The 20,809-nt window shown below is 46.6% G+C and overlaps 1 protein-coding gene across 13 annotated transcripts in view; it reads left to right on the top strand.

Moving 5' to 3' along the window:
- Positions 1–20,633, top strand: part of LOC121593079 (neurabin-1) — a 64,451-nt gene extending 43,818 nt beyond the window's left edge. For 5 of the 13 annotated variants that reach the window (XM_041915136.1, XM_041915134.1, XM_041915133.1 and 2 more), the window contains 11 exons: positions 6,887–7,865; positions 9,759–9,779; positions 9,979–11,102; positions 11,179–11,276; positions 11,347–11,730; positions 12,489–12,497; positions 13,901–13,954; positions 14,688–14,897; positions 14,962–16,096; positions 16,381–16,667; positions 16,762–20,633. In XM_041915136.1, the coding sequence (XP_041771070.1) occupies positions 6,887–7,865; positions 9,759–9,779; positions 9,979–11,102; positions 11,179–11,276; positions 11,347–11,730; positions 12,489–12,497; positions 13,901–13,954; positions 14,688–14,897; positions 14,962–16,096; positions 16,381–16,667; positions 16,762–17,046 (4,586 nt within the window). In that variant the 3' untranslated portion in view covers positions 17,047–20,633. Of the gene's footprint in view, positions 1–1,136; positions 1,416–6,236; positions 6,665–6,886; positions 7,866–9,758; positions 9,780–9,978; positions 11,103–11,178; positions 11,277–11,346; positions 11,731–12,488; positions 12,498–13,900; positions 13,955–14,687; positions 14,898–14,961; positions 16,097–16,380; positions 16,668–16,761 lie in introns of those variants that run through there. The other 8 variants (XM_041915142.1, XM_041915140.1, XM_041915143.1 and 5 more) reach the window with 8 other exon arrangements.
- Positions 20,634–20,809: the final 176 nt, after the last annotated feature.

Genomic DNA, 20,809 nt, shown 5'->3' with positions numbered 1-20,809 from the left:
TGAATGCAATACGACGCGGAAGAGAAGACAGGGGAGGTGTTAGGAAGGGAGGGAAAGTGCAGCTTACGGTTTTCCGGCGTGTATACTGTCGATCTTTCACACTCTGAATGCTGCAGCTGGGGTGAATGTGGGCAATAAGGTTTCTCTGGAAAATCCATAATATGGCATATGGCCGGTTGCAAGTGAAGAGCAAACGCTGAAGTGAACTACATTTCGCAGCACAATCAAAACCTTTCACTGTTTGTTCTTTACATTTTCGAGTTGTGTGAGTTCTTGGTTGTGGTTCCGATTCGGTAGTGTTTTTGTTGAGTTGATGAGAGCGAGTTGTTGGAGCAATATGTGTCACATAGAAGCCTCCTAAAAGTCGGTACTACATTTTTATTGCAATCAACCAGTTCTAGGCATAACATAAACACATTGACTTTAGTTTTCATTTTATTTGAGGCAGAGAGTTACCGCTTTCGGTTGGTTTGTGGTCAGCAAAAGTTAAAGTGGTGACTGTCGATGCCAAAGTCATCGCAAACATAAAATTAACCCATAAAAATAAAACACAGCGTCCAAAGAGGCTTTACAGCTTCTCAAGCGTTTGATTTCAGAACACTTCAGAGCGGTAGAGATCGACCCTTGAGAAACAGGCACAAATCTGCATCCAAAAATAGTCAAAAACTACACATCCCCGACTCCGTTTCTGTGAATCGCATCTTGGAAAAGCATCGTGCATCGCTCCTCCATACATGCTGTCAGTTCGATCATTATACTCGATCTCCTCCCAAGCCACTTAGAAGCAGGAGGGTTCAGATGATTGCCGCTTCAGTACATCACAGAAACCCTCGGCTAGTAGTTTGCGTTTAGCGCGCACAGCACAAAATGAGAATGGGGAGAGAAAGAACGTGTGTCTCGGCTTCGGGAGTGATCTCGAGTCTCGGCGCTCCGTTAATGTTGCGTGGCGTCAAGCCGTCGCCCTCCCAGAGACCCGCAGCGGATGATCGTCGGGGCCGCTGTATGCTGTGGTCGATCGCTCGAGCTGTCTCTCCCGCTCTCAGAGTGGGGGCGAGAGAGAACGTCGTCGTGAATTTTGTCGCGCACGATCCTCCTCGCATCATCCGCGCAAGAGTGACGACGATCGACACCCGCAACCCGGGGTTCAGTGTTTTCACGTTCGTGTCCCCAGTCTCAGGCATCTCGGGCGGACGGTGTGTGCGCGTGCTGTGCCCTGTTGGCTGCTGCTTCGCGTTTGAAACCGCCATCCCTCGTGCGTTGTTTTGTGCCAATTTAGGGCAGTACAGTGTTGTTGTACTACCGCTCCAGCGTGCGCAGTCGGCCAAGGATGTGTTGTGTGGGCGTTTGAGTGTAATTTCCCATTCCTAAAACGTGCTCAATTGAACACGACAGCTAGCATCAGATAATGTTGAGCGGTATTTTTTGTCGTTGTTAATGTTTGAAAGTGTAATGAATGAATCTTTGTGTGGCCTTGTGTGAAGCGTCAGATCAAGCGACACAAGACAGTCCCCGTTGTTCGATTGTGGTGGTCAGGCCCCTTGATATGCAACTCATCTGTGATATGCAAATTCATTAGTCGCTTTGAGTGCGCCCCCGTGTGTTTATTTTTCACGTTTAATGCTTTCCGACACAATACTGTGTTGAATGTACGACCTCCTGCCGGCGGCGCCCCGAAGGTCCCGAAAGTTGACGCAATTTATGTGTATCCACGTGAATATCCCGGTGTGGAGACGGATGGTGGTGTGGTGGGGGCCGTTCGTGTCGGTGATTATATTTAAACCGCACGCCACTGCAAGGCTGCTGTGAAAAATATCATAACCTATTAGCCACAGTGAAAGTATTTTGCCAGAAGAGAAACAAGAGTGGCAAAGAAGCAAATTCTTGTGTTCGGAAAAGGAGGTGTTAAGAATCTGTGTGCGATGTGTTTTCTGCTTTCCCTCGTTTGGGTTTCGGTTTCGGTTAAAATGACCCGTCAACTACATTTCCCTATTGGTGGTTTGTTCGGTTTCCCATTCCCGCTGCTCTCTGGTGGTCGTGGCTATGATGAAAAACTGTGCGCGAAAAATTGCGTTTGCTCATGGCAAACGAGCAGAAGAAGAAGCCCTAGGAAGCAAAGATCCCAGGAGGAGTGAACAGTGGTGCTGAATAATTTTATTGCGTGAAAGATATAATTCTTCTGCCGGTTTCGTAGAATCAAATGCGCGTTGCGCGCGTGTGTGCGTTATGGTTGCGCGTGCGTGTGTTTGTGTCTGTTTGCCAGTGGTGGTCAAGTGAGACATGAAAGCCAAGAAGATGTGTTGTGCTGCAAATTTGCAATCTGCTCACTGTTGCACATTTTGCTTCTGTGTGCGCGTTACGATCTGCCAATGAAGCATTCAGTCTGCGAATGAGGGAGTCAGTCTGGCCAAGCCTGTATGCTGCTGCTGGTGGTACATTTTAATTGGAGAAAATGATCTTAACTTCTCAACTCTGAGGGGAACTCTGAGGCGTCCGGGGCGGGTTGTTGATGAATTTACATTGAAATTGTTTAAGCCCCAATCAGTCAAAAAACTTTGGCATGGTCTAATGGCAAAATGGAGTTCGAGAGAGTAGCAATTGATGGACGCGAATGTTTGTAATGCTTTTGGAGGAAAGTTTGCATTTGTTAAGCGTTTTGCGAAATGAAGCTTACGAGGAGATGTCCAACTGGAGTTCATCTTCTTGGAAAACACATATCTCGTGTAGGCTCTTCAATTTAAATTCTTCAATTTCTTGTACACATCTTGTGACAAGGTTTTAAACACACTCATTGACATGCATAGTATTCTGATAGTACGACCTACCGACTTCTTTTTACGTATTTATGCCTATTTTATTACCGCTTATCTCACAAGCCTTGATTTAAGCGGTTTTTGAGTGGCTTGGAGGGGCAGGTGTGTCTATCAATTTGAACATCATCCGGTGTGCTATAACTCCATCACAACAGCGTGAATCGAACAGCGCGCTTAATGCTATCACCATCGTTGATAAAGAGAGCAACCTGGCTAAACGATTGAAGTCGCTAAAAATAGTATTTACAGCGACTTTGACCTTAAACATGGCTGTACTTTGTGTGTTCCGACGCCACTGGGAACTGCTGCCGCTGAGTGGGTGGGGGTGTGTTTTAAATTTAATTTCCCTTGCTGTTTTTACAACCCAGAGAGTGTACAGACGATCGTAATTGGTGACGCCACGCGACAGTACGCTGGTGGCGCTAGCGTGTTATCGTGGGCCCGGTTTGAATAACACAAAGTTGTGCCATGATTTACTAAATTGCAGCTACTAGCTATCCGTTCGAATGGGACATTAACATTGAATGACAAGTGCGTGCGCGTGACCTTGTCTACTCCCACACAAATGGGCTTTTTACGCAGAACATAGTATGAATCGATGCGATGGACCGATCGATGCTTCATGTGTGTTTGGTCCAGTGTAAACAATGATCCAGATGGAACACAAAATGTGGGATGATGGTGGTAACCGCACATGTACACTACGAGAGGTCGCAAGTGCACAGCAAATTCCACCAAACATTGTCAGGCGAAACAAATAGCAAACAGACAAACAAACAAACAAACAAAACTAGAGGGGGGAACAAGGAAGAGCAACGAACAACACAAATCTATCATAAAAAAATGGCCTCATCAAGCACGCTGAACATTGTTTGGCCGCCTGGGTGGGGACGTTGCCCAATAAACCATTTAAAAAAAAGGGGCACACACACGAAACGACTTATTCGCAAAACTTGTATGTGTGGAAATGTCAACAGACGAGACGAGTCGGGAGGTCGTTTGAAATTTTTATAAATATAAACGCTTTTTTAGTCCGTTTTTTAGTTGTTTTTGTGCCGTCTTAGAGTTGTTGTCTACAAACAACATTTCCCCCGACTTTTTCATTCACCACACCAGCACTAGACAACGAGTTTGTCAAAACGTTGTTATATGATGGGGTCCGTTGTCCGGCTGTGGAGGAAGGCACAAAGAAAGCGCTTGTCGGAGACGACATCGATGCCTTTTGGGTCGCAAAACCGATGACAGATGACGATCCAACCCCCCTCCCACTACAGCTGGGCGGCAAAAGCAAAAGATCAAAAGTGCGATGAAAAAAAGAATCATCTACCAAAGTGGATCCAATATACTGATCATCCAATTTCAGCTGGCCACAACTGACCATGTGTTTATGTGTTTTTTCACCGCTCAATACGTGTATGACATACATATGATTGGGTGAGATGGGTTCGGACTGTCAAACACACAGCTGTGAACGGTGTTTGGTAGAGGATTGATTTAATTTTTATTTCCACCCATCGTAACCATGGCCGAGTGAATCACCTCATTTCGTGGTGTGATAGAAAAATTGGGAAAATAAAAATGAGGAAAACATGTCGGCTTGGTTCTATTAATTTCTGACTGGGCTGCTTGACGCAACTGTGCAATGACGTCAGGGACTTGTCCTTTCATCATCGGCGAAAGATTTATCGGAAAGTTGATGAAAGTTGGATGTCAAGGTTTTAGAGGCAAGATCAGGAGTTTTTTTATATGGATTTTTTTTAAATTTCAAGCTCAAAGTTCCTACAAAATGTTTTAAAGGTATGCAAGATTTACTGCTCTTCGGCGCCAGTTCAATTGATATTACAAACATTCCATTGAAACCGTTCCTAGCTAATCGTTTTCGGAGGTTTAATCACGAGTTGGTGGTATTTTTGAAGAAACGATAGTCACCAGCTTCACCAACCAATGGAACCGAGCGGCAACGACCACATTTCCACACCAACGCAACAGCTTCCAATTTGGCTCCCGCCAATCGCAATGCATGCTCTCTGTGGTCTCTGTCACCCGTTCACGCGCGTAGCAGTAGTATCTCTCGGTGCGACCGCAGCTGTCCACCTTCGCCCAACCATCATCAACATTCTTTGTCGACATTCCATTTGCCTTGAGCGCGATCGATAGCAAGTGTCATTTAGCTGCTTGATGGCGTCGCAATATTTTTACCGAAACCAAAGTCAACCGAAAAAAAAGACACTCAGTTGATCCTCAGCTTGCTCTCCTACTACTCCTATTTACTGAACTCCATCTTGTGGTTCGTGACGATCACACGACACCGAACATGTGTTTTGGGTCAGCCATGATGCAGATGTTTGGGGAGTGAAATCAGCCCAATCAGACAATTTCCTCTTCTTGTGCGGTGTCTCAAGTTCCAAAAGAAAATATGGAAAAGAGTAACTCGACTCCCCTTTTCTGAAGCAATTTATAGTTGGTATGGAACTCCTTCCACAAAAGCAAACAATTTCATAATTAATTATTTGTTGGTTTTATTTCCTTGGAACCGCGTGCCTCAGCTCGCCGCAATCTATCTGAAGATTACATGATACTTCCCTCGTCTGAAATATGGGGTTACGTGGGTGGAAGCGTAGATGTGCTCGTGTGTGTGTGTGTGTGTGTGTGTGTGTGTGTGTGTGTGTGTGTGTGTGTGTGTGTGTGTTTGCCGTGGCGACACATAAATCAAGATTACATTCTTGAAATAGGAGCAACATTCTTGGCGGTTTTTACTACCAACGGAATGGTTCATGTGGGTGGCTGGTTGGTTCATGGAAGAAAGATGCTAAAGATATGCTCTAGTATCTCGTGCTGGAATCATTGAAGTGTGCAATAGCCACACTGGTTATGATTTGGTCGCTTAACGCAAGGGTCATGGAATAGCTATGGAATTTGGGAACGCTTCACCGGTTCTTATGACATCAAAACGATAAGATGAGCGATCTAACCGTTTTGTGTGTTGGAAAAAAAGTAAAACAAAGCATAATATTTGCAAATTTGGTAGCCCTCTGATTTGCTCTCAGAGATACAGTTTAAACCTATAAAATACAAAATACGCAGTACGCCCTACAGCTTGTAGACAAAATGCACAAAGCGTGTGTCTCCCATGGTGTCATCCATTACGGAATGGCGCGGTATGTCCATTTAATTCGTGAAGATAAAGTAAATAAACATTTAGTCTTTTGCAATAGCCTGCGACAGCGTCTTCCAAAGTGACGACGAAAGTGCCGAACGCTAATTCATTAACACATAATAGCTTTTTGGCAACTGTGAGTAGTGGAATCTGCTTTTTTTTTTTGGAAACAACTGATATGGACCGGGTGGGAGTCGTTGCTAGTGATGAACTCATAAACGAAAAGTGAAATTATATAGCTTGTCTTTTGTGTGTACTTCTTACACCAGTCCATTTGCAACGCTAATCTTTAACAGACGCAGCACCGGTGACGACACGACAAGACAAGCGAACTGTGATGTGTTATATGTTGCCTTTTGTTGTGAAAAAGTGAACCGAAAAGTAGAATGAATGTCCACAATGTGCATGATGCAGATTTAGTTGGATCAAGAGTTGGGCCGCACGGTCGGTCGGTTAATTGAGAGGGATTGACAATTGAACGAAGAAGATAACCAGCCAACCAGTGTGAGGTACTGGAGACCGCTTTGGAGAGTTGCCGGTTTTTTTAAGATGCTGGTTTGTGAGTGAGGGAAGAAGGAGGGCGTCGCGAATTCGCGCACAGTTGACCGCATCACATTGACACAATCCACCAGCAGTAGTTGCAGCAGTAGAGAAGAGATGTGTCTCAGCATTCGCCGTTTTTGCATCGACTGCAAAGGTGAGTGGTGATTGTTTAGGTGCGGGCCGATCCCTTCCACTTGCATTAGGGTAGGGGCAGGTTGGATGGATGGTCGCTTGAGGTGATCCCAGTATTTGCCGACACATCAGACGAAGATGTCACGCTTCAGTGGTGAACTTTATAAGATATCTTTTTTAAGGCTTCAGCGTACATTTTTCGAATTTTCTAACATATTATTCGATTGTTCCTCTTCATCTCCAGGAAAATCCTCACGTACAGACGATGAACATTCCGGTGAACAGCAGCAGCAGCCGCCACAGCAACAAGGCGGCGTCACCCGCCGCACCAAGGTGTCGAGCATCTGTTTCGACGTTCCTGCCGCCGGGCTTGGCAACCGTCCGCCGAGCATCATCAGCAGCTCCACCACTACGGACGAGGGCGGGTTCAACGAACCGTCGCCCGAAATCAAAGCCAAGCTAAAGCCCGCCTACGAGTTTGATCTGCCGCTGCCGGCGTCCCCGCCCCGCAAGGTACCGATCGGGGAGGATCGCTCACCGGTCGGCAGCCCGGCCGAAGCGAAGCTAACCTACGCCGATCTGGGCTATCGGGTGCGGCCAGACGGTACGGAGTGTGACGAAATCTATGGCGAGGTGGACGTGTATCGGAGTGCCAAACAGCCGGCGGTCGGTGTGCCCCTTGCTCGATCTCAACCATCCGGTGCGGCGGCAAGTTCCGGCGTACCGAACGGTGGCCATGCTGCCGCCCAGCTAGCTGAGCCGCAGGTTGTTGCTGGCCCTGCTACCCTCGCCAACGGTCGGTCCGGGACCACCGAACGGGTAGTTTACGCATCGATTCTGCCGTCCTCGCTCGGTGACAACGGCTCCACCACCACGATGGCCACCGACAGTGAGCTCGCCTTCATGGACGGCGAGCGGGACGAGGCAAAGATACTGGACTTTGACGAGCTGAGCGAGATGGGCGAAAAGGGCTACCACAGTGCGCAGATACTGCTCGATCCGACGCGAACGACGCTCAGCCAGCCGGCGGACGATGACTACAGCACGAAAACGCTGCCCGAGCCACCGTCGCTCGCGTCGCTGCGGCCACCGCCGATCCCGGAAGGCCCCCCGCTGGATCTGCAGGACACGCTCAAGTTTGCGGACGCGAGCGACAACGAGCAGGACAGCCTGCTGCCCGACGAGATGACGGCGGATGAGGCGGAACGGCTACTTAGCTCCAGGTACGGTATCGGCAGGCGAATGCGTGTACCAAGTGTTTGTCTTGTGTGTGTGTTTTGCAGTGCTAACGGAAAGCCTCAGTTGGGGCAAAAAGTCATTAATAGAACTGGCTAGGATAATCTAACCTTTCGTTTGAGTTGACTTGGCTGCGATTTTGAAGAAAATGATGGAAACGGTTTCGACATTATTTTGGCACCTAGAATTCCCAGTTGCATTAGTGAGGCAATCTTGCCAAGGCGTTTCTCTTTCACGCTCACTGTTTTTGTGTCCCACATGGGAGACTGATTTCAGCTGTAGTTTCCGTTGCATCCGCCTCTGTGTGATGTCTCGTAAACATACACACCCGACCACGGATCATCCGCGCTGACCCAGATCTAGTTTTTCCCTAGTGGGGAGTTTCTTTGTGAGTTATGTTCTTTTGTGAGCAGCAGTAGGGCAGTGTGTAGTGTAAAATTGAATATCCGTGTAGTGTAAATGGTTGTTTACAAGAGGCAAACACCGACACACACACATACACATTTCATTTCCTTTGCATCACGCCTAGAAAGGGCGGCACACACGATTTCGCTACCCGTGAATGTAAGTCCATCGATCAAATGACGTATTCTCGTCGCGGTTCCCTGTTTGTGGAAGAACAGTCGCATGAGGAGGGCTCTTCAAGGGAATGGGTTGTTGCATATTTTGCATCGCAAATGTGTGTCCCCTATCGCAGCGCGCGATGTGTAATGGATCGTTATTGGCATACTCTTGGGTTGCGCGGGCTTAAGAGAGATATGATTGAAATTCATTGAATAAGCAAGCAGCGGGCAATTATACCCAGCTTCACATAGCCCGGGAGGGGATCGGTGTGGGTGATTGCATTATAATTGTAGCAACCCATGTCAATCACAGCTGATGCCCCATGTGTAGAATAAGGGTTTAACAAACCGGTACAGAGTAACTCGGGAGCGTGCTATGTGCGAAGATGATGGAAGGAAATGTTTACTGTAATGCTGATTAAACCCGTTGGCAGTTTGCCCGCCTCTATACAGGCTCCAATTAGCTAACGATAATAATGATCGGGGTTTTAATCACCCAAGGAAGGCAGGAAAAAGTATAATTAAAAAATGAAGAAGTTTTGTGTGATTGGTCACACGGAGCACTATGCGCCTCCATCTGTTTCCAGAATTTTAAATTTTTTCGAGTCAACTCAGAGTACAGTTCATTTTTAGACCTTTTCTGCTAGGGTTCACGGTGGCCAAGCTGCCGCGCAGCTAAGCGATTGGCTACTCTCCGGGTAGAGAGTAATTTCACGAATGAGTTCGATGTTATCTGAAGTTGCCACTTCACCTAATTTCCCTCGGAGTACGGCCGTTTTTACTGCATGTTGCCTTCAAACCCGGCATCGACTTCACGTGTTATCTTTATGGGTGCACAATTTAGATACCGCGCGTGTGTATGTGCATGCTCTTCCAGAAACAGAGACATTAGCCAGTAGAGCAACCAATGCCTTTCACTTCCATGTTAAAATTGATCTCTATTTTCCTCTTTCTCTCTTTTTTTTCTTTTTATTTCACCCATTTGTTTCGGACCCCGCAACGTGCCTGTGTGCTATAAATATGCGTTTTTTACGTTTCCTTATTTCTAAAATTTTGGATTTATGTTACAAAATGCATCAACAACACACACTACAAACAAAATCCATCATCATCCCTACTACACGCTACGCCGCACGAATACGCATCTTCATCACATACGCACACGCTACATATTATCATCGCCATCGTCACCATACACACGCACACCACCACCACCACCACCACCACCGCCATGCGAAAATGGTTGGGTCCACAATTCTTCGCTTGTGTACTTGTGTTCGCTTTCGGTGGTTCCATGTTGAATGCATTGGAATGTAGAATTTTGGAGAACAAGATCAGGTAATGTGCAGATTGCGTTTTTTTTCCTTCGAATTCGCTAACTTTTAGACAAGTAAGATAGAATGCGGCTAATCTATGTGTGATCTTCGCCCACCGGTAGGGAGGATCTTGCTTCGTTGGTTAATTAAAAACAAAAGTACATTAAAACTTCGGTACGCAAGCATTCTAACGCTTGTTTTCTTTCTTACCTCGCCCGTAGACAACGACCGCTACTCTCGGATGAACAGGCACGCGAAGTGGAGCAAATTCTGCTCAACAATCAAGCCAAAGCGGAAGCGGAAGAACCACCCGCAGTACGGGTGGTGGCAGGGCCCCGCCAGCAAGTACCGTCCGTTCCGGAGCCGGCCGCCAAACCTCAGCAGCTGCCACAGAAACAAGCACCGCCAACCACCACCACTGCCGCCGTCCCATCGACAGCGCCCACAGCGGACGAGCCGGACTGGCTGAAGGATGTGCTGGAGGCACCGAAGAACGCTACTTCCTCCTCGTCCACGGTCGGCTCGTCGATGCGCGATAAGCCGCCACCGCCACCGCCGCCCACGAGCGCTAGCCGAAACAATTCCACCACTAGTCATCCGGAGGATACGAGCATCGGCAACAACACGACATGTGATCTGCTGAACCAAACCATCCTGCTCGACTCGTCCTCCATCCTGGCCGATTCGTACGTCGATACGGGCGACTCGATACCGAGCGTCACCACCACCACCTCGGACAGCATCAATCTGAGTAAGCTGGAGGAGTCGGCGGCAGAAACGACCGGTGCACTGGAGGACGAGGGCGAAGCGACACAGGAAGAGGAAGGTCAGGAGGAGGAGCAGCAGCAGCAGCAGCAGCAGGTAGCTAGCGGTCGGTGCGTTGCGGCACCCCGGCAACAGCAGCAGCCCCAGGCACCGGTTGAGGGCAGTGTCAGCGAGGCGGACGTGTCGGCCGACGATGAGTCGAACAATTCGGCCGCCGGCTTCTACATTCCCGAGTATCCGCCCGTGCGCTGCAAGGAGGTGTACGTCAACCCGGACGGGGTGCACTTCTTCGAGGACGGCAACTTCTGGATGGAGGTGCCGGGCCTGATCGAGGCGGAGCGCGAGCTGGACGATGACGATCTGCGCGGGTACGTGAAGAAAACCACGAAGGTAAAGTTCAGCTGCAACCCGATGCAGGTGTTCTCGACGTTCTCGGTCAACGATTACGATCGGCGCAACGAGGACGTCGATCCGGTGGCGGCCTCCGCCGAGTACGAGCTGGAGAAGCGGGTCGAAAAGATGGACGTCTTCCCGGTGGAGCTAATGAAGGGACCTGAGGGTTTGGGATTGAGCATAATAGGTGAGAAGACTAGAGAGAGGGATTGTTTATTACAAGAAGTCTAATATAATGCATTTTATGTGCTTTTCTTCCAAAGGTATGGGTGTTGGTGCGGACGCTGGGTTGGAAAAGTTGGGCATATTCGTTAAAACCATTACGGACAATGGTGCCGCTGCCCGCGACGGAAGAATACAGGTATGGAGAAGAACCAATCCTTCGTTGCGCTGAGCTGTAATGCTAACATAGAAAATGTGTATTTTTTTAGGTGAACGATCAAATCATTGAAGTCGATGGCAAAAGTCTAGTCGGTGTTACGCAAGCGTACGCTGCGTCCGTGCTGCGCAACACCTCCGGTCTGGTGCGTTTCCAGATTGGGCGCGAACGCGACCCGGAAAACTCGGAAGTCGCGCAACTGATACGCCAAAGCCTGCAGGCGGACCGGGAGAAGGAGGAACGCGTTAAGCGGCAGCTCGAGGACTACATCCGGCGGAATGCAGAAATCTCGGAAGACAGCACGCTGCCTGTGTCGGCAAACTCGAGCGTTTCCGAGGGACCGGTCAGTCCTACGACGAATGCAGCCGAATCGCTGTTCGAAACGGAAGCTGCCAGGAGCAGCGACGTGGAGTCGTTGCGCCGAATCCTGCAGGAGGTAAGAATGGTCGTTGTTGCTTGTGTCACCTCGTTGTGCTTCGATCGTATCATTATCGTTTTCATCCAGTCCTATGTTTTTTTTTTTATTTACGTTCTCATACGCAAACATCATCAGTTGTATTGTTTTGAAAACCACATCCGTTCAATTGGTCGATTGGAAACCGATACTCGTTGTTGAGACTTTCATGTTAGGCTTTTTCGGAATGAAACACTTCTGAGTTGCTTTAAGTGTGGAAAATTGAAGAACAAATCAAGCAAAACTTGCAACTTCTTCAATCTTCTATTTCCTGTCGTTGTTTTACGTTTCACTGTATTCGAGTTAATGATTTAACAAACAGAAAATGTTAGTTTTGATTACTCATTTTTCCAACTGCGTGAAATTTCGAGATTGACTTACTTAATTTTTGCTAGTACTTTAAAACCAGCGTAAAGATAACATATGAATGGCTATGGCTTGAGTTTTGTTTTCGTTCTTTTCTACTAATACTGCTTCTTAAAGTTTTCGTTTACCCAAATCCGTTCCGCATTTTACCTCTAACAGCACATCAATGATAAGAGATTTTTCTTTGCCAATTTGTTCCTTTTCTCGATTTCGAGTTTCAAACTGTTGCGATTCGTGTTCGCGTTTGTACACTTTAACCGGTTTGTTTTTCTTGTCTATTCCATTTCGTTCTACCATTTTTTTTAATACTGTGCAATCACACACACACACCTACCTTCTAACCATTGTTGGGAATGGCCATATGTTCTGTGCAGCATAAAGCGGTAAAGTTTCGTTCTATAGTGCTTCAAGCGTTTTATTCTGTATCTTTTCTATCCTTACGTGGCAAGTGTGTAATAGTGATGTTGTGTAACCCTATTTGGGTTAGAAACATCGACAGTTGTAGTCACTTTCTCTCGTTCTCTATCACATATACTCACCTAGTCACAGTGCAAAATTTATGTTGCCTCTTATGTTTCGTGCTTCTTTACACGGTGCTTTAGCAGTGTCGTTGTTTTAGCGTTAGTTTTTTCTTCCTTTTGTTGCCTTTTTTTGGTTTTACGGCTTTTTTTCTGTGTCCGGTGCCGCCTCGGTGCAAATATGTTTTGCTTTTTATCTGTTGTTGTTTGGGGTTTACTCTGCCTCTGCCTGGACCGAAACCTCCCACGGAACGCGGAGATCGGAATGCGCTGTGGATACACTGTGGGCTTTGCAGGGGGCTGTGCATATGATACAGTAATGTGTTTCCTACTCTTTCCATTGAGACGGTAAGACTACAATATTCTGCACGTCGTCGCGCCTTGTGCGCAAAACCTGAGCCGAATGCATGCATGCACGTTGCCTTGTCTTGGTCTTGTTAGCACTAGCACTACTAGCACAGCGATGCACAGCGGTAGATCTCTTGGTATTGAGTTATTGCAAGCGTTCGTTCTCTTGAAAGCTGGATTTGGTTAAATAGTGTAGACATTATAGAACGTAGCAATAGTTTCTTTTCCATCCTGATGATGATACGAAAAATGACAATCGGTGAAACCTCACACAATCTGAATACCCATCGATTGACCGTTTCTTGATTCCCTTTTGGCATATAGTCTTTACTTTCTGCGTTACTCAATAGCATCATATCAAAAAACAAAACATCAAACCAAACATTTGTTCATTGGAATATTTTCCCAATTTCTTTTCTTTCTTTCCAATCCGCCACACGAATATGCATCTGTATCTTTGTCACTGCCAATCAACTGAACCAACCAACCACAACCACCACCACCACCCACCACAACCCTTTCCACTCGCTCAAAATTATGCAAAAAAACGACAACAATAATTCCCTTTATTTTACAACACGTGCAACCCAAAAATTTCATTTATTCCACCACCAACACCCATGTTTTCCCTTCTCTTACTTTTGCTGTACAATGTTCACACCTACTCTTACTCACACCTTACCTGCTCTTTTTTCTGTCGGTGTCGAAATTATGTTGTAATTTATGCGAATCCCAACACCATCATACCCTGGTCTCGTCTCGAACCCCGCCCCGAAACCGGAACCCCCATGCGCCCTGTGTGGAATGTTTGCATTGCAATGAAACGAATTTCCCACCCGTGTGCCCCCCCCCCCCTCTTCCCCTCTTTATAAATAACACGAAAATTGAATATTAATCATAATCAATGATAATATGTCCAGAACCTTAAAACCATTGCACTGCATGAGGGCGACATACTGAACCTGAAGCAACAGGTAAGTTTACGTTTACGATTTTTATGTTTTGGTTTTGGTTTTTGGTCCGTTTTGTTTTCAAATCCTTTATAATGTGGGTGGGAGCGGAAAGGCAGCAAGTGGAAGCTACTAACCTCAAAAGCGATGTGTGTATATGTGTGCGAGTGTCCGTGTGTGTGTGTGCGATGTGCGTGCGTGTGATTGATCTATTCGTACTGTGTGCAACAATCTGTGTGCGTGTGCGTGTGTGATTTGATTGTCTATGTCCTGCTGCAAAGTTATCTTCATTGCTCTTTCTCTCTCGGTCCTTATCGCCTCTATCATAAAGCCACGCATAATAAATGTCTTCATCTTATAAATTTAAATATATCCCCAATACACATTTGCTGCAAAAAAGCACAACAGATAGCAAATTTAAAAATAACACGTTTTTCTGCAAAATAATTTGAACACAAAAATTGTAAACTAAAAGCTTGCCAACCCACACACACACACACACCGACATCCCACAAGGATGTTTGATTGCCTGCAGCAACGAATTGAACTAAAATGTCACTACACAATTAGATTGCCCGCCTTGCCGGAAGCGAAGTGTATAATAAAGCCTCTCATCTTTTGGAACCTGGTTAAGTGAACGCAATATTAATATTATGTTTTCGATTCTCTCCTCCCTGCATCTCGACACCACCATCCCTGGTGTGGTTCCGTCCCCAAAAACCTGTCCTCGACCGTTGTCCCGTTTAATTACTACTAGCTCATTAAATACCAGCAGACCTGCAACGAGGCAGAGCTGTTGAATGAGCGCGTGAAGCAGACGGAGCGGGAGCTGGCCAACATCAAGAAGGAGGCAAACAACTACCAGAACATGCTGCAGCAGTCCCAGGCACAGTACCTGGTGCTGGAAAAGAAGTACAGCCGGGTGAAGAAGATACTGCGCGATTATCAGCACCGGGAGCGGGATATGGTAAGTGGTGTGCGGACACCAGCTCGCCAGTACATTGTTCTCACCGCCCTGTTTTCGTTCGCAGATCCAGTTCCAGGAGTATTACCTGCAGCACTTGCAGGAGAAGGACACCGAGTACAACGCGCTGGTGAAGAAGCTGAAGGATCGCGTCATCAGCCTCGAGCAGGAGCTGCAGGAAACGCAACGGAAGGCCGGCTTTCCGGTCATCCTGCCGTACGACAGTGCCAGCCTGAAGCTGACGCCCCAGATGTCCCGCCGGCAGCCCCCGAAACCCGTCTTCCAGAAGCTCGAGACGGATCTGTCCGACACGGAGTTTAGCGACCTCTCGCCGGACGGTGAGGGAGAGGACGGCAAGACGGCAACGGTGGAGCGGAAGGTGCCGGCGACGACCAAGGACGACGATCTGGATGTGGCCGTCCCGCAGCACGAGCTGCTGGACAATTCGCTCAACAAGGGCAAAAGCGATCTGGTGGCGCGGGGCGGCTTGGCCAAGCGCAATCTGCCCGGCAAGCGAAGCCACAGTAACAGCGGCTCCGACTGTGCACTGGACGAAAGCGACGACGAAGAGGGACAGCTGACGCGAACCGCGACCGGTACGGAGGGTTCACACGAGTACAGTGGGCTGTACAGTACGCCCCAGATCGTGAACCGCAAGGTGGCCACGCTGAAGGGCGAAGACTCCGGGCTGCCCGTGTACGCACAGGTGAACAAAGAGCGTAGCTCCGGTGGAGGACATGCGGACCATCACCAACAGCAGCAGCAGCAGCAGCAGCAGCAGCAGCATACGACGATTCCGAACATTTACCGTGCGGCGGTAGGGTCGGACAATGGCAAGCTGAACTCGAGCTACGGGTCGGATCTGAACGCGTCCTCGTACGACAGTGATCTCGGCTCGTCCACGGATAAGCTGAAGGATAGTGGGCTATCCAGCGACAGCTGGATGTACCCGAGCCGAAGGCCAAAGGGGCTGAAGGGTATAACGCCGCCGCTGCTAGCGGAACAGCTGAAGGAACGGCTGGCGGAGCGAGAAGGCCGCCGTGGCTCTGGCGGCGGTTTGATCGACGACGGGTCGTCGCGCGACTCGAGCGACGACTATTCGGAAATCAACCAGCAGCAGCGGCACATCAGCCCGGCCGCCTCGCTGTCGCAGAACCTGCTGGTGGAAATCAAGAAGGCTGTCAACGAAGCGCAACCGAAAGGTAATACCCAGGTTGAGATGTAATGGCTTTGTCTGTCCCGTTTGGTGGTGGCTGCCAGTATTTTGCATGTGAGCCCCACCCGTGTGTTGTGTTGTTTGAACTGTTTTGTGGCTTGTTCCATCTGAGCAAGTATTGTACTCTTTCGTTTCGTGTGTTCTTGTGTCTGTGTGTGTGTGTTTATGTATGTGTAGTCAAAAACCAAAAGGTAACTGTAGCTTCTTTTGGTTTTTTTTCTCTTTTTTTCTTGGCTTTCTCTCTTTTTCTCAACCCCGTTTCATCCGCAGTGAAAAACATACTTCCACAAAATTTATCTCCTCCAGGCGGTAACGGTCCATGGCAGCAGCAGCAGCAGCAGCAGGGTGGCCAATCGACTAGCGGCGGTACGACGGCAGGCAGCTCCCAGGGACCCCCGTCACCGTCGAGCGTCTCGAGCGGATCGACGTCACCGGGTGCCTACTCCCCCAGCCGTACCCTCGATCTGTCCGGGTCCACGTCCAGCTTCTCGAGCGATCGGATCCGTGATACGCACCAGTGGAAAAATGGCCCCGTCGAGGAGTGGTCTAACGAACAGGTAGGTGTGTCTTGTGGGGGGGGGGGGGGATGCCAAATTGAGCAACGATTCGATTCGTTACATTTTCCGTATCTGCCTCCCAACCTAAACACAGGTCTGCCAGTGGTTGCTCGGTATCGGGTTGGATCATCACATACCGGCCTTCATGCAGCATTCGGTCGAGGGCGGTGCACTGCTGCAGCTGGACAAGCCCGACTTCAAGATACTGAACGTTGGCGGCGATGATAAGAAGCTGCTCAAGCGCAACATTAAGGAGCTGCGGCGACTGAACGAGAAGGAGCGCAAGCAGAACGAGAAGGAGCGGCGCGAGCGGGAAAAGCTGTTCAAGAAGCAAGAAAAGAAAGCGGAAAAGGAGCAAAAGAAACGATACCAGAAGTAAAGGGAGGGGGGTATCCGAAGGAGAGGGCTTGCATTTAGTAGGAGAATGAGCTGTTCTCGAACCCGAGGGCTTGGCGCCTTTTGCACTCTGTTCCATTGGATTCGGATTGGAAGGAGAGATTGCAAGGAGCAACGAAAGACAGCTGTTACATGTCGGACATACAATTACCTTATGATGACGCCTACATATTGATGTACGTGTGTATGTGTGTATGGATGAGTGTCTACGAATGGGACGTGTAATTGTAAAATTACAAAACAAACGAAAGGAAAAGAGGTAGTGCTGTATTACGGTTGGCTACAAGTTTAACTGCAAACGATCTACTGTGCCACTCCCGTTGGTGAAGTGGTCCGTTTTTTCCACACATACACACACACACACACACAAAAACACACTCAGTCGAAGAAAGGGTTTCCTTTTTCCGCGTGTATACTGTATTTAGTTAATTATAGGAGTTATTGTGTTACATTTTTTTTTTGTGAATATTTACAACAAAATTAGAAGAGGAGATTAAAAGGTATTATGATCGTTTACCTTGCCCAAATAAACGCGAGGGCGTTATACTTTAGTTAGGGGTTTTTGTTTGCTGTTTGTTTGCTGTATTTCTACCGTGTGCAGTTTCTGATATAGGTTTATTAATTTAAGTATTCTCGATTCATGATGAGTATGAATGATACGTGTTTTTTTTTTTGTTTGCTTTCGTGTGTTGGCTATAATTTATTTATTTAAAAATCGATAATCGCATGCTATTGCCGGAGGTGCCGGAGACTTGTAGTAGCTATGATGATCAAATAATAATATCTTTATACGTGGAAACCACATTTGCCAGCAGGACTCGTTACTGCTGGGTCCAAAACTAGAAAAGAAATGAACAAAAACAGGCCTTTTTTACCGGTTCCACCATAAAAAGGTGCACTATCTTAGTTTAATTAAGTAGTGAACTGTGAGCTACGCAAAGGATAGATATTACGAAAGCAGCATAGGAGTACAGCAGCCGTTAAGGAGTGCGATAAGGACGAACACACACGATATACACAACGGTGTAAGCTGTAATCATTATATCGATAGAGCGAAACGATAAATGCGTGAGGCATAAAAAGCACACCCGCGGGCATGTAAGGTAACGATTGAAACCAAACCATTCATTATCATCATCATTGCACACCATCACCATTACCGTCGTCACTGCAACTACTACATCCTTCCATCCGTTCTCGGCCACCCAAAACAAAAAGGGTTACGAGAGATGATCCCTTTCTATCGTTTGTAGTGAATTAGAATAGGCGAAAGAAGTGAATTGTAGTGAAAGGATAGTTTTAAATGAAAACCCCAACTGTAAGTATCGTAGAAAACGGACACGACGCAGCATTACACACATTAAAGGCAAACGGTTAAAGCATTGATTAAGTTATGCATCCGTTTTGCAAAGAAACGCGCAGTGAAATCGAACAAGAATCACACAATAAATTGTGACAGTCAAAGATGTTTGCTAGTTTTTGTTTCTTATCTTTTTTGTTCTTTTGCTTTATATTCTTCTTCTATATTATCTTCTACTACTTTACACTATTCTGTAACTGTTTACTCTTTTGTTTTACAAATTTTCTATTTCTTTTAGCTGCTTTCGTTCTTTCCTTATCCTCTCTTCACTGCCCGGGCAGGTTTACCATCATCGATGGCAAATAATTGCGCAAATGGGTGTTACTATTTTACGAGCCTGATACGTGCTGTGTGCGTGTGTGGTTTCCGTTGAAGCCACAGCACATTGCGAAGAGAGGGCTTGCCGCCACCGGCCCTATCGAATCGCGCCACGATGCAAACCCATTAACCTTTCACCCTGCTGCGGCTTCGAGGGTGAGGATGACGATGTTCTCGGTTCCGACATGTTTTTTTTTTGCAATTGCTTTTCGAAAACAAAATTGTTGTAGGGCTGTGGAACTGTTGTTGGACCGATTCCATCCCATGCCGTCTGGTCGCGGTTGCTGCCACTGCTGACGAATCACATTTGACCTGCCCGGCTGTCGATCGTCGGTGAAGTAATGATTAGAAAATAATCAGCCGCTTTTGAGCAGAACCAACCAGCGTACGGCGACGACACGCCAGCACAGTTATGACATATGGCATTGTTCGTGCGTCGTAAGAACGGGCAAGCGCTCAACGGCCTTAGCATAATTTATACCCGCTCGTTGGACTTATTTTCGTATTACATCAATTACGCGGAGGCGGAGGCGGCAGGTTCGCTTCAGTATTTCAAACCTGCGTGACATATTTGGAAAGCAAAAGTCATCTCATCTTAGTCATTGACAGTGTTATGATTTAGTGCGATAATGGAGGACGCAGAGAATCGATTAAAATAAAAAAAGAAATGAACTGTACGCAAAACTCATAGAAAAAGCCGTTAAAACTCAAAGTAGATCCAACAAATCCACCGCCAAATTATAAACCAATAATGATAAATGTGAAAACACACACACACACACACACACACACACACACACACACAACTGCGAAAGACAGGGATAGTGAAGTAAATGGAAAGTAAACCAGGTAAACCAACCCCCAGTACCAAGCTCTATTATGATATACATACCCAGTGTAGTCCCAGGAACCTCCTCGTCCCCTCAAACTCAACATTGTCCAATTTTTGTATTAAATCTTTTGATCCAAGTTTTGCTCCAAACTATAAACACACATTAACTAATCACGTGTACGACGATCTTTCCCGTATGTTTGATGATGAACGAAAAATGAACGCCAAAAAAAGAAGAGGAAGAAGGAACCACTGAAAAGACGGAATTAATACCCCAGAACCAATATCTACAAACAGCAACCAAATAAAACAAACTGCTCATTTGATATTAAGTGAATTTATGGATTTTGCCATCGAAGCATATGATAAAACGAAATGAAATAATTAAGCAAACATACATACACACAGAAACACACGGGGAAACATAAAGGAAGATCTCTTTGAGAAAAAAAGAAAACAACACACAATTTTAAGATAAAACAACACTTTTATCCCCTTTTTCTTACCTCAATTCTATGATAACGCTATCTCTAGGAAAGAAAAAGTTGGAAATATTTAGCCACAAAAAACCGAAATTCAATGTCAAAAAACTAAAACATGAAACCCAAAAAATGGTTAAGACGAATCATAGAAGTCCGCCACAAGGAACTCGCTTTTGAAACGGACTTTGAGTTTCCCCTGTAGAATGTGAATGATATTTTTTTTGTTCATGCACTTTTTGGATTTTGGAGTAAACGAAGCCATTGATAGGAACAACAGTTATGAAACTACAGTCACTTTCCTCTACTTAAACAGAACTGGCACCAAATCGATGAACGAAACTATACCGCATACTGGACACAGCTATACATGAGATATTGAAAGTGGAGAACAGAGAAAATGAGATAGAGATAGAGTAAATGATTAGTGTACAAGTACAATGTTTTTGCTCAATCGATGCAAGTGGCTGAAGCGATTGGGAAGTACAAGAACCATTCCAACCAATTCGCTCGATAAAGTTGACAAGACATGAAAACATTACAAGTATTACTATGCGTTTGAAAAGGAAACAAGAAAAGGTTAAAAAAAGGAAAAAGTACATAAGATACATTTACTCGTAAAGAAAGCGTCGAATAATCTAAGAACATAATAAACTAATTGGAAAAGCGAAGAAAAAGCTAATATAAATAACAAAAACATGATAAAATAACTGAAAGCGTAAAACATCCACACAACAGAAAAGCAAAACAACAACAC

This window comes from Anopheles merus, chromosome 2L, assembly GCF_017562075.2.
Source record: "Anopheles merus strain MAF chromosome 2L, AmerM5.1, whole genome shotgun sequence".
NCBI lineage: Eukaryota > Metazoa > Arthropoda > Insecta > Diptera > Culicidae > Anopheles > Anopheles merus.
Note: the sequence above shows the minus strand (reverse complement) of the source record. Positions and strands in the feature narration are given on the sequence as shown.